We start from the raw sequence: 12,683 nt of genomic DNA, 5'->3' as shown, positions 1-12,683 counted from the left end.
TATTATTTCACGCACTTTATTATATGGTAGATAAATCCAAGCCAACTGAAGCAGCACACGCGAATGGTCGGCCAAAAGTCTACAAAAGGTGACGACCACCGCCATCATGTGAGTCAACTTTTTTGGGCCAATGTGCTAGTTCCTGACCAGTCACCGTGATAAGTCTTTTTTCCCCCCCTTAACGTTCCTCCCGGCCCCCCAAGCGCAAATTTTCCACGACTTAACGGCACAAAGCGCATGCCTGTGAGGAGCATGCGGCCAAAGTTCTGCGCCGTGGATTGTCCGGACTGCAAAAACAACAACAACAACAACAACAACAACAAAAACAAAAAAACACACACACTAAAGAAGATGATGGTCCCTCTCCCGTTTTAAGAATTCTCGTCTGGTACAATCATGCAGCATGTTTTGTTTTTGTTTTTTTTTTCCTCCGGGGAAACAACGAGTCAAATCGGCGCGAAATTTGGCCGGTTAGGACCCCCGCGCCGCATCCTCGGAGGTCGATTCCGAGTCCCTGACGCGCACGATTACCCAAATACAAAGTGCGCAAAGCCCCGCCCCCTCGAGTGAACCCACACACCTGAAGACGGCGCCCGTCTGGGAACAGGGACGGCCCCCGCCGACTCGACGAACCTGCCTCGAGGTCGCCTGCGGATGACAGGGAAAAAGGGGGCGGTGACGGTTGGCGTGTCGACGAGGGGGCGGGGCGAGTGGAGGAGGGGGGGGGGGGGGGGGGGGACGGGCGAGGGGTGATGTCGGGGCGCCACGGCCGAGGCTAGCCGGCGAGCTTGCTGGTCACCAGGGACGACTTCCGCTGCGGCAGGTCTTGCGGCGTGGGGATGTGGTCGCCGGTTACCAGGTTTTTGTCGGGTCCCGCCACGGGGAGTTGTTTGTTCTTCATCTTGGCTTTGGCCATGTTGTAGTCGCCCGAGTCAAAGTATTTTTGCTGGGCGACAAAGTAAAGGTGGGCCGGGTTTAGCGGATTGGTCGCGGGATGATCAAACAAACTCTTTTGGAGGGAAAAATACTGTGCTTTATAAGCCTGGCGGGCTACTTTTTGTTAAATATAATCTGATTTGAATTGTTTTCAAATTTTTTGACATCTTTTTTTTTGTTTTTAACAGGATGATCAAACACTCTTTTGGAGGAAAAAAATACCATGATTTATAAGCCTGGCGGGCAACTGATTTTTTTTTGTTAAATATAATCTGATCTGAATAGTTTTCAAATTTTTGACATCTTTTTTGTTTTTAAACGGGATGATCAAACACTCTTTTGGAGGGAAAAATACTGTGGTTTATAAGCCTGGCGAGCAAAACAGAATTATTTTTGTTAAATATAATCTGATCTGAATTGTTTTCAAATTTTTGAATTTAACAAATGCTAGCAAACAGACTTTTGGAGGGGAAAAAACTATGCTTTATAAGCCTGGCGGGCTACTCCAAAATTATTATTTATTTTGCTAAATAAAATCTGAACTAAATTATTTTCAAATATATATAATTTTTGTTTTTATACAGTAGAGTCTACCGTCAAGCTCAATACCAGCTACTGCAGTTGAAATGAACTTTGACCTACCTAACAACCACCATATTTTTTTGACCCGTGGCTTTCCTATCGTGCTAGTAGTCACATATAAATGAATAAAGATTGCAACAAAAGAGTCTTACCCCTTTCTGTAACCGTTTCATGAGGAAGTCGGAGCCGCCGGGCCGTTGGCCGAGACCGGGGTACTTGGCCTTCAGCTTGGCCTCCTCGGCCTTCACCGGGTTGGCGTTCTTCTCCTGGGAGTCCTGTGTGAACAAGTCCACATTTATTAGCACATGTTTCTGTCAAGCTAGAGCAGTGAGGAAAACTTTCCACAAACAGCTGCTTCCATGACAGCCGATTATTTACTACCCACCTGGAAGTCTAAAAAAGACAAATGCACGCTGCGGCTTTAAGCTATTTCTTAAAGGTGACCTTACATTATATCCGTGTTTAAATGTTTCAAGCAACGAAATTTGTCAAAAACATCAAAAATGCTTTGTGTTTTTTTTGTGTTACTTTGGGGGGAAATTCCTTGGGTTAATTGCGGGGTTACCACTAATTAATGTTGCGAACAATTGACGTTTAAATATTTGGTCCTCAACAAACAAACAAAAATAGTCCAATTGAGCTCTATCTACTCAGTGATTTTCTTGATTTTTAGTTTCTTCATTTTGCAAAGTTTGTTTTACTAGTATATTGTTTAAAACATACTGTATACCAGATGTGTCAAAGTGGCGGCCCGGGGCCCAAATCTGGCCCGCCGCATCATTTTGTGTGGCCCGGGAAAGTCAATCATGAGTGCTGACTTTCTGTTTTAGGATCAAATTAAAATGAAGAGTATAGATGTATATTACATTTCCTGATTTTCCCCCTTTTAAATCAATAATTGTCATTTTTTAATCCATTTTTCTGTGTTTTTAGTTCAAAAACCATTTTGTAAAATCAAAAAATACATAAAAAGCTAAAATAAACATTGTTTTAGATCTATAAAAAATTGAATATTCTGGGATTTTAATCCATTTATAAAAAAAATCTAAATATTATGTCTAAAATGGTCCGGCCCACGTGAAATCAAGTTGACGTTAAAGCGAACCACCCCTGCTGTATACTGATTTTGTAAGATAAACCTTTTGTACAATTAGTTTAATTTATATAAGAAATAATACAATGGAATAACTTAATCTCTCTTGATTGGGATTATCTGGATTTTTATATTGTCACTGGACAATTTAATTGTATTTCACAAAGTTTGTGAAAATAGAAATATATAGTATAGTCCTGTATATGTATATTTGACAATATACACCAAGTTTACTGTCATTAATAGTTAAAAACATCAACCCACTCCACTTGTAGATGCTGCATACACAAAACCACATAGTATTGCACTGCCACGACTAGTAACTACTAGTAACTAGTGTCATCAACTAGTGGTCCATTTATGATTTATCGGTAACATTCAGTTGTTCTCAAAGTTGCGTGATAGCTGAAATGCCATTAAAATGTAGGAAAAAAACATTACCCGTAAGTTAATTGCTTTACTATTGCTCAAACAGTTTTCAATCGCTTTCCGTGAATCAGCATTATTTTGTTTTCATTTGAAATAACTTTTCAGGCACTCTGGGAGCATCCGAGTGGACCAATGAGGCCCGAGCAGCCAAGGCTCGCCAGCCAATGACACAAGAGATAAGACAGTGTTGTTGCCGCCGCATAAACAAGGCACTTGGGAGCACACAAAACAACGTTTCGTGCAACTAGATGCGAGTAGTTTAGAAATCCCCATAGAGGCTATCAATATTAGCGCCATGTCAGGGAAGCTTGCGTTAGCTTATTAGCTACCCCTGGCTAGCCTAGCACGCGTTATATTAGCTCACAACAGATAGCAAACCCACCTGTTTTTCGTCCTCGTATTCCAGTTGAGCGTCCGAGTCCAGGTTCTCTGACGACATTCTGGGCGCGTGGCGGGACGAACGGGTGGTCCGGTGGCTATAAAAGCCAAACGTTTTCTGTAAAATAAATAAATAAATATTTGATGTGTATACAGACAAGGTACAGTTTCTTTTCGTACCTGCACACAACCTAATGCTCTCTTTCTGAGACACGACTGCTCCCCAACAAAAATGGCGTATAAAGAGATGACATCACTGTTGGGGGTTGGTCGTGTTTGCAAGGGACACATACAGTAGCCAATGGTAAAGCGGTATTTGGCCAGAGTTGATGATTGACAGCGTCTTTGTCCAATCGGATAGTCACGTTGACTTTGTCGGCTCGACTGTGCGACGCTTTCGATTATTAACAAAATAGTTTAACTTACAAAGTTTCACTTTGATTTAAAAATAAATGTATTTATCTGTTATATTGTAACATTAAATTAAATTTAATGCAAGACATCGTAATTTATTCATTCATTTATTCTATTTCCGGTTTACCCCGCGAAATGTACGGCCCCGATCTCTCCTGATTGGCTAGTTGCCGAGTTCACCAGCTGTCAATCTATTGATTACAGGGAGTTTAGCTTTTTCTAATTTAGCGATTAGCTGACGTTTTCGCACTCGCTTTCAACTAAACAAAGTCTTCCAACTCGTAAAATTGTTAATTATTTAAATTCCGAGTGATATTTAGGGTAATATACAAACTTTTTATCTCACATTTGAAGACTTGCTTTCTTGGAAACTTTCAGAGCCTAGCTCAAGTGCTAGCTAATTCATTAGCTAAACTATCGTAAAATCCACCATTCAAACCTACATTTTCCCTCCCCGCTTTCACAGAAGATATGGCATGCGTACCTCAAAAGGAGATAACCAAGGTAAATGTAATGACTTCTTAATTACGTTCGTGTTTAATGAATATGAAAACAAAATGGATCTCCAATGCTAGTTTTTAACATAGTCGTTAGCACCAATGAAATCTTGTCTCGTGTAACGAGTGAAGTACAAGTAGGGACACTTTTGGATTAAATGTCATACATGTTTAAGAACGCCGTTAGTTTAACGCGAATAAAAAAAACACTTTAATGTTTTTTTTTCAATACAAGAATCAGCTGTTTACCGAGGAGATTGTGTCTGAGCAGCAGTCTCTGACTTACATCAAACTTCTCCTGGCCACCGGAGTTTCAGGCATTATGTACCTTCGTGGATTTTTCCCAGCAAATGCCTACAGGAGCAGTTATGTTCAAGGTTTGTGTGTATTTGAGTTTCACCCATCAATAAAACGCAGTGGCGGTCCGCTTATTTCCTAGTGACGCCTTCAGCAAAAACTATTTTATGGCTATAAAACCTCTACTGCAGCTACTGCTGCGACACATAAAAAATCATCAATAATAACCTCATACAATTGAAATATTATTTAGGAATATAGCCATATTTTACTCCCAAAAATCCTTTTTAACTACACAATATCCATCCTCCTTTCTTTCCTCCTTCTTTTCTATCGGCATCGAAGCTAATGCTGAAAGTCGAGCCTGTCCTGTCGTGTTTCTGACATAGTCCGTCTTGAAAATGGCTTTAAATCAACACAACAATATATTTGCTTGTGCAGCTTGCTCCAAATATAGTTTGGTAGCTCTTTGTAGTTAGCACACTGAAACTGGCGCACACACCCTTTTCCCGGCTGAAACAGGCTTGCTAGCTTCGGAGTTGACCGCCCTTTCTTAAAGATGTCCATCTGGAAAATAGCTTTGTGAGCAAATCTGCAACCAAATCCATTTGTCGTCCATTGTGGGTGGAGTTTGCGATCTCTGGCTGCCTCAATATGGCTTTGGCCCGCCTACTCTCTATAGCTAGCCAATCATAGTTGGTGAAAGCAATGACATATCCCAGCCAGCAAAATGCCAATGCCAATGAAAAAGCATTGTGGTGTTGCCAACTCGAAATCGGATTGGTTAAAAGCAACAGTCTTGTTTAATGCAGCAGAGCCCGCAGAACTGATTGTGAAGGCTTTGAGGCAGATTTCTGAGCCTGGCAACAAATAATGGCTGAAATGTGATTGGTTAAAATGCTTCAATATGAAAACACACATCTGGAAGCAGTGCAACCAGGGCGAAAAGTAATGAAAGGAAGCTAACAGACCATTTGGAATAATAAGTATTGATGGACAAAATATAATATATGATTCAGATATTTCTTAGGCCAGCAGAGAAGGCCTTGACGGCCCGCCACTGATAAAATGTTGATATTCAGAGCTCATATGAACAAATTTCTCCCCACAGATCAAAAAGTGATGATCCTTCGAGCCGAGCACAGTTGCCCCCCCGCCTGTCGTCTCGTCGAGTGGTAAACATGTCTTGTTATGATCAATATTGTGACCAAGTGCTATTTCTATAATTTGTGTGTATTTAAAATGATGACAACATAACGCTCGGAATGTCTGTTGCTCATAACGTGTTGTTTTCTTGGTTTGTTTTGAAGGTTGAGGGGATGCTTTGACGCCATCCAGATGAAATATGTAAGACATTTTGCATACTTGCGCGTTCGCTGCCATTGACGACGATGCACGTTCATTTCGTGATTTCGTCTATAAATCGTGACCAATCATGTTTGTTTTTCCCTCCAGCTGCGGTCTGTCATCATGACCGTAAGTACTCTTGCTTGTTGAAAATGAAACCATCACGCTAGCTTGACTCAACGTTAGCGGCTATTTCTGGCACCTTTGCAGCTTTCTTCGAACCCTACCGGGCCTAACGAGCCGCAGGTAAGCTCGTTAGCAACTATCACGACCTGACGCACGACCAACAACTTACAAAATTCTGCTTTCAGAACGTGACCGAGTTTTATCACTTCAGGATTCATTATGACGCGAAAGGAGCGCAATTAGATTTTGAAAGGTGGGCTTTCTTTCTTTTTTTTAGTGGAGGTTTTTTGCTTAAGAAAATACCAATTATGTGTTTAAAAAAAATCAGAGATACGAACACCAGATGATTGTATTTTTTGGGGGAAATTGCTCTACTATTGGCCCGAATATAAGATGGTGTTTGATGAATGATTGAATAATAAGAATTTTTTTTTTTTTTTAAATAAATTTCCCCTGAAAAAAATCTGCGATGTAGCGAACCAGCGATAACCAAAATGCGAAGTAGTGAGGTTTCACTGTACAGTGGTACCTCAAGATACGAGCTAAATGCCTTCCGGGACTGAGCTCGTATGTCGATTTACTCATAACTCAAATGAACGTTTCCCATAGAAATGAACTAAAAACAAATTAATTCGTTCCAACCCTCTGAAAAAAACACCAGAAACAGGATATTGGATTGGAAACACATTTTTATTTCTTCTAATTCGCCATCTCAACAAAGTAACAAATAACTAGTGGTTTAATAGTACTAAAATGTGTTTAATAGTACTAAAATTAGACTTTTTGCACGGCAACGCGCTCGTAACATAACAAACAAATTTAAATGAACTTGGATTACGATGCAGACACTCAAAAATAAGTTTAATCTAACTTTACACTAAACTTAATTCTAATTTTGTTTGAGATTTTGATACCGTTCTTGCCCCGGGTTGGCTCTATTGGCCCCGCCTCCACCATGACTTTCAGATGCAACCTATCGAGTGTTGTTTGCTTTTGTCTTCCCTTCAAAATATTCCCAAAATGATGCAAACAAATGTCCTCACGATAGCATAACGCACAACCACTTGGCACCAGAAGTAGTGTATATACTCCTCTCGTATCAGCGAACGAGCTCCGCCATTCGCACTGACTAACGGAAAATCAAAACCTTGAAAAAATGCAAGGCTCCGCCCAGTGCTCATTAGACATTCCACGAGGGACTTGCGACCAGAAAGACAGTGCCCAAGATGTCCGTCCGCTGTATATCAAAATTTGTCTCGTATCTCAAGATAAATATTTGCCTGAAATTCTACTCGTATCTCAAATTGCTCGGGGCACTCGTATGTCGAGGTACCACTGTATAGTCATTTGCATTTTGTTGGACTTTGGAACAATTCCACTTGAGAACAATCGTCCGGAATCAATTGAGAACCTCCAATAAAGCGTCTGACTGATTCTTCCTTACTGATTCCCGGTCTACTCCGGTTCTTCCTCCAGCACCCCAAGCCAAAATGTGGCCTCGTTTGGCAACACGAAGATGGCCAGCATCTTGCTGGTGAGGAAGCTCTACACACTGATTCAGCACCTGGGCCCCCTGCCCAGCAAGATCTTCCTCAACATGAAACTGACCTACAACGACAGTGGTAAACATCTCGGCCAAAATGAGCTACTTCATGGAATTTTACTAACAAACTAAACGCAAAACAAAGCTACTAAACCGGATTTTCTATATTATAATTCACACCGGTGGACGAGTGGTTAGCACGTCGGCCTCACAGTTCTTATATCGAGCCTTCCATCCCAGCTCCGGACCGTGGGTTTTCTTTGGGTACTACAGTTTCCTCCTAAACCCCAAAAACATGCTAGGCTAATCGTACGCTAACTTGCCCCTAGTAGCTAGCGTGAACGGTTGTTTGTCATTTTGAATGGGTGCGACTTTCATTTATTTTCTGAACCGCTTTATGCTCACAAGGGTCGCAGGGGGTGCTGGAGCCTATCCCAGCTCACTTTCAGGCACGAGGGGGGACACACCCTGAATCGGTGGCCAGCCAATGGGAGGACACAATGACACAGATAACCAATCACTCCTAGCTAGGGGGCAATTTAGAGTGCTAAATTAGCCTAGCATGCATCTTTTTGGGATGTGGGAGGAACCCAGAGTACCCGGAGGAAACCCACACAAGCAAACATGCTAACTCCACACCGTTGGACCGACCTGGATTTGAACCCAGGACCCCAGAGCTGTGAGGCCGACGCGCTAACCACTCCGTTCGACTTTGAGCCGAAAAATGTAAACGTATTTACAAGCGCTTGAAGAAACTTAGCCGTAAGAACTTGGTAAAATGGCCTCCCCGGTGGTCCTCAGTCACGCCGCGGGACTACCAGCCTCGGGGCTTCGAGGAGTCTGACAGCGACCTGCTGGTGTTTGAGCGCGAGCCCATTAAACTGGAAATGGGCGAGGTCGTCACTCCCTTCCACTCCTTCAAGTTGGACATGGGAACCGAGAGACACAGGCTGGAGCCGGTGAGTTCCGCTCGCCCGACTTTCACGTCACGGGTCGCCGTCGTCCCCCGTCGTCAACCGTTGTGGCTTCCCGTCCGCAGGTGGAAGAGCTGCCCAATCGGAGGAACAGATGGTTTCTGAAGGTTCGACGAGATGGCAGCCTGTCGCAGGTAAGCTACTGCACTCGTTGACTGATAGACGTCCAATCAATCCAATCCAAAACATTCTCAGCTCAGGCGACCTGTCCACGCAAAGAACATTGTTTGATAACTTTTAGTAGCAAATGGTAAATGCAACCCGGCAGTTTTCAAACTTAGAATGACTACCGTATTTTCTCGCATATATCGTATTTTCACGACTACATGGCGCATCACATTTAAAGGCGCAGTGTCAGTAACAAGTGCTATTTCTGTTTTTTTCACACACACACAGGACGCACCGTTTTTAAAGACGCAGTCAGGCATGGTAAAACAATACACCAGCTTAAACATACGGACACGCGCTAAAAACACGTTTTTAAAAAGGCAACGGAAGCAAAACTGAGTTGGGTTGTACTTTATTTAGCCATTTTACAATGTACTCACGTCATCGTCACCCACAAATCCATCAAAGTCCTCATTTTCTGTGTCCCAATTGAACAATTGTCCAAATGAGTCATCGAAAAGTTTTATACGTTCGTCCAGGCGGCCACAATCCATTCGCAAATAGTAGCTAGCTAGTAGCTAGCGTAACTAGCCCGGCGCTGCATTGATGTTGATGTCCACACCAACATCTAGCGGCAGGAGTTAGCTGGAATGACGGCGAGCACCAAATTAGTGTCATACTGGGTGTATTGACAAAAGAACTACATATCCCAGCAATCACTGTGCAGTACTTTTTCTACGGGGAAAAAGTAGAGTCGGGTGGGGGCTGCTTGCCGTCGTTGCGAGAGCTGTAGAGGAAACCAAGTTGACGTTAAAGCGCCCCGCCAACCAACCCTAGTCTGACACCCTTGTGCTAAAGCAATGAGTGCTTATTGTTTAGCATGTTAGCAAAAATAGCATTTGCCTTCGTCGTCCTCTTTTTTTTATGTTTGTCAATCTTTTTTCTTACAGAGGTCTGAGATTGAAGATGTGGAAGAGACTCAGGAAAACGACAGCACGGGCGACAATTGTAAGTCTTTTTTATTTATTTATTTATTTTTTACAGGGAGAAGGCCTTTCAAGTGAGCGCTATGGTTGTTGTTGATCTTGTGGACACGAACTTTGCAGTTCTTCACCTGTTATTAGTGTCTTAAAATGTGTAAGCAACATAGCACGCGCTAGTTGATTTTAATTTGAGGATAAAAATTCTGTTGAGTTTTTTTTTAACGCCAGTTAAGATAAACATTGTTTTTTTTAACGCCGGTTAAGATAAACATTGTTGCCTATTTCTTTCGAGCATGTCAGTTTTTTTCCTCACAGTTTACCAATTCACGGCATTGTTACCACTTCAACACAAAGTAATAATAGCTATAAAATATGATAATTTTAAACAATAATGACAGTCATGCGTACATTTCAGTACGTGTCATTGTTTGATATATACCGTATTTTCACGACTATATGGCGCATGGCATTTAAAGGCGCAGTGTCAGTAACGAGTGCCATTTCTGTATTTTACACACACACACAGGACGCACCGTTTTTAAAAACGCAGTCAGGCATGGCAAAACATACACCAGCATAAACATACAGACAAGCTAAAAACACTTACCCTATCGACTGATTTATTTTATCGTGATAACAATTTTAGTGTTGGTCCATGTATAAAGCGCACTGGATTATAAGGCGCGCTGTCTATTTTGGAGAACATTTAAGACTTAAGTGCGCCTTATAGTCGTGAAAATACGGTATATATATATATTTCAAATACATACGTGCTATTGGCGGTGAGAGACATTAAATCCGGTGGCTTTTCAAAACTAAATTAAAGCTTTTTAAATTAGTTTGTCATTTTTAAAAGACCTAGCCAATGAGTTAAGTACAGTGTCATACCTTTTTTTTTAATAATAATGGTGATAATGTAGTTGTAAAACACTACACCCAAATATTTGTTAAAATAACTGGGATACCTGTAATATTTTTAATTATATTATTATTCCTGTTATTATTAAAAAATAAAAGATTATACAAGTTTTCTTCTCTTCCTACCAGCACAAGAGATTGATTTGAGCTGCACTGAGAATTGTGAGGTCACTATGGTGAGTGATGACATCATTACTATCATGACTCCATTTGCGGAAAATTAGAAGCATTTTCGATTAAGCTGATGGAAATTTCAGAAAGGTAATTCAGAAATTATGAACGCTATGCTAACCGGAATGAGACACCGTATTTTCTCGCATATGCGCCGTATTTCTGGCAAAAAAATGATGACTGAATCCAGGGTGCGGCTTATATGCGCACAAATTAGACTTGACATGCACCAGACTGCAAGGTGACAAAGACGAAACTGTCATGTATTTCAAAATAGAGAAAAGATAAACAGGTAAAACACTTAAGAAAATTTATTTTGACATCTATGAATGAATTTTAAGGCAATCTTAAGGGTGCGGCTTATACATGGAGGCGGCTAATATGCGAGAAAATATGGTGTATACGTAGATATGTTAAAAATTGTTACGGGAAGGAAAGGGGAAGTAAAATTGGTGAGTAAGGCTCTCTGTAAAAAGCTGAAAAGCAGCAACGAAAATGCCAAAATGAAGTCCAAAGTGGTCAGAATTTTTTTTTCTCAGACAGAGGAAGTCGTGGCCGAGGAGACAAACGGGACAGACGCGTCCGTGATGGCCGCCAGGACCGAACTCGTCTTTCACCAGTCTTCGGTAAGCGCGATAATGGAATAGACGTCATGGAAATCTAGTCGGATTAGTTTTGCCCATGACAACTTTATGTTGGTCTATTATTGTCTTTATATATTTTTATTCAGGCTTGGCTATTTCAAAAATCGAAAATATATATAGAAGTTTTGTTGATGAGGCAGGGTCATTTTTGTTGAACTACGGTTTTTTAACTCACTGGCTGCTATTGACAGCGATAAGCGTCCAATCCATTTGAAGTGGCAGCCAATCAATCAATGCGCCAGGCTCCGCCTCCAAATGGATTATTGATGAATAAAAAGTCCACCCAATTGGACACCTATAGCTGTTACAAGTAGATAATGGCTGAAAAACGATGCGTTGAAATAGAACAATCTGCATTAAAAAATACCAATATGAAAATGCAGTTTACTTTTTTGAAGAAAAAAATTGGGGAAGCCAACATGATCTGAATCCTAACATAACCGTTCACGTTTATGTCATCAGCAGACAAACAAAGCGACAAAGGTCAAGGAGAAAGGAACTCAAAAGAAAAACAAGGTGAGAGTCCAGTAGACCAGACATGGCCGCGATAAACGAAAAACCGCAAAGTAGAAAATAATAATAATTATATATATATATATATATATGTGTATATATATATATATATATATATATATATATATATATATATATATATATATATATATATATATATATATATATATATATATATATATATATATATATATATATATATATATATATATATATATATATATATATATATATATATATATATATATAGGTCTATATAGATAGATAGATAGAGAGATAGATATATATATATAGATATATATATAGATATAGATATAGAGATAGATATAGAGATAGATATAGAGATAGATATAGAGATAGATATAGAGATAGATATAGAGATAGATATAGAGATAGATAGATAGATAGATAGATAGATAGATAGATAGATAGATAGATAGATAGATAGATAGATAGATAGATAGATAGATAGATAGATAGATAGATAGATAGATAGATAGATAGATAGATAGATAGATAGATAGATAGATAGATAGATAGATAGATAGATAGATAGAGAGAGAGAGAGAGAGAGAGAGAGAGATAGATAGATAGATAGAGGTAGATAGATAGATAGAGGTAGATAGATAGAGGTAGATAGATATAGATATAGATATAGATATATATATATATATAGATAGATAGATATAGATTTTTTTTTTTACTTCATTGCTGAGTCCTAGGAGCAAGC

At 40.2% G+C, this 12,683-nt stretch overlaps 2 protein-coding genes across 3 annotated transcripts in view; one reads left to right on the top strand and one right to left on the bottom strand.

Annotated features, from left to right (window-relative positions):
- ensab (endosulfine alpha b) lies at window positions 1-3,688 on the bottom strand. The gene is made up of 4 exons (XM_077599110.1): window positions 3,599-3,688; window positions 3,423-3,536; window positions 1,671-1,793; window positions 1-946 (listed from the first exon to the last, which is right to left on the bottom strand). The coding sequence occupies exons 2-4, from the start codon at window positions 3,477-3,479 to the stop codon at window positions 776-778; spliced, it is 351 nt and encodes a 116-aa protein (XP_077455236.1). The 5' UTR covers window positions 3,480-3,536; window positions 3,599-3,688; the 3' UTR covers window positions 1-775.
- Window positions 3,689-4,011: 323 nt separating this feature from the next.
- The window catches only part of hormad1 (HORMA domain containing 1), a 9,327-nt gene continuing 655 nt past the window's right edge, over window positions 4,012-12,683 (top strand). The window contains exons 1-14 of one of the 2 annotated variants that reach the window (XM_077599125.1): window positions 4,012-4,336; window positions 4,565-4,706; window positions 5,738-5,801; window positions 5,937-5,973; window positions 6,082-6,102; window positions 6,184-6,219; window positions 6,285-6,352; window positions 7,576-7,721; window positions 8,444-8,601; window positions 8,682-8,750; window positions 9,675-9,732; window positions 10,755-10,801; window positions 11,336-11,422; window positions 11,906-11,956. In XM_077599125.1, the coding sequence (XP_077455251.1) occupies window positions 4,304-4,336; window positions 4,565-4,706; window positions 5,738-5,801; window positions 5,937-5,973; window positions 6,082-6,102; window positions 6,184-6,219; window positions 6,285-6,352; window positions 7,576-7,721; window positions 8,444-8,601; window positions 8,682-8,750; window positions 9,675-9,732; window positions 10,755-10,801; window positions 11,336-11,422; window positions 11,906-11,956 (1,017 nt within the window). In that variant the 5' untranslated portion in view covers window positions 4,012-4,303. Of the gene's footprint in view, window positions 4,337-4,564; window positions 4,707-5,737; window positions 5,802-5,936; window positions 5,974-6,081; window positions 6,103-6,183; window positions 6,220-6,284; window positions 6,353-7,575; window positions 7,722-8,443; window positions 8,602-8,681; window positions 8,751-9,674; window positions 9,733-10,754; window positions 10,802-11,335; window positions 11,423-11,902; window positions 11,957-12,683 lie in introns of both variants that reach the window. The other variant, XM_077599124.1, reaches the window with a different exon arrangement.

The sequence above is a fragment of the Stigmatopora argus genome, chromosome 4 (genome assembly GCF_051989625.1).
Source record: "Stigmatopora argus isolate UIUO_Sarg chromosome 4, RoL_Sarg_1.0, whole genome shotgun sequence".
NCBI classification, from domain to species: domain Eukaryota; kingdom Metazoa; phylum Chordata; class Actinopteri; order Syngnathiformes; family Syngnathidae; genus Stigmatopora; species Stigmatopora argus.
Note: the sequence above shows the minus strand (reverse complement) of the source record. Positions and strands in the feature narration are given on the sequence as shown.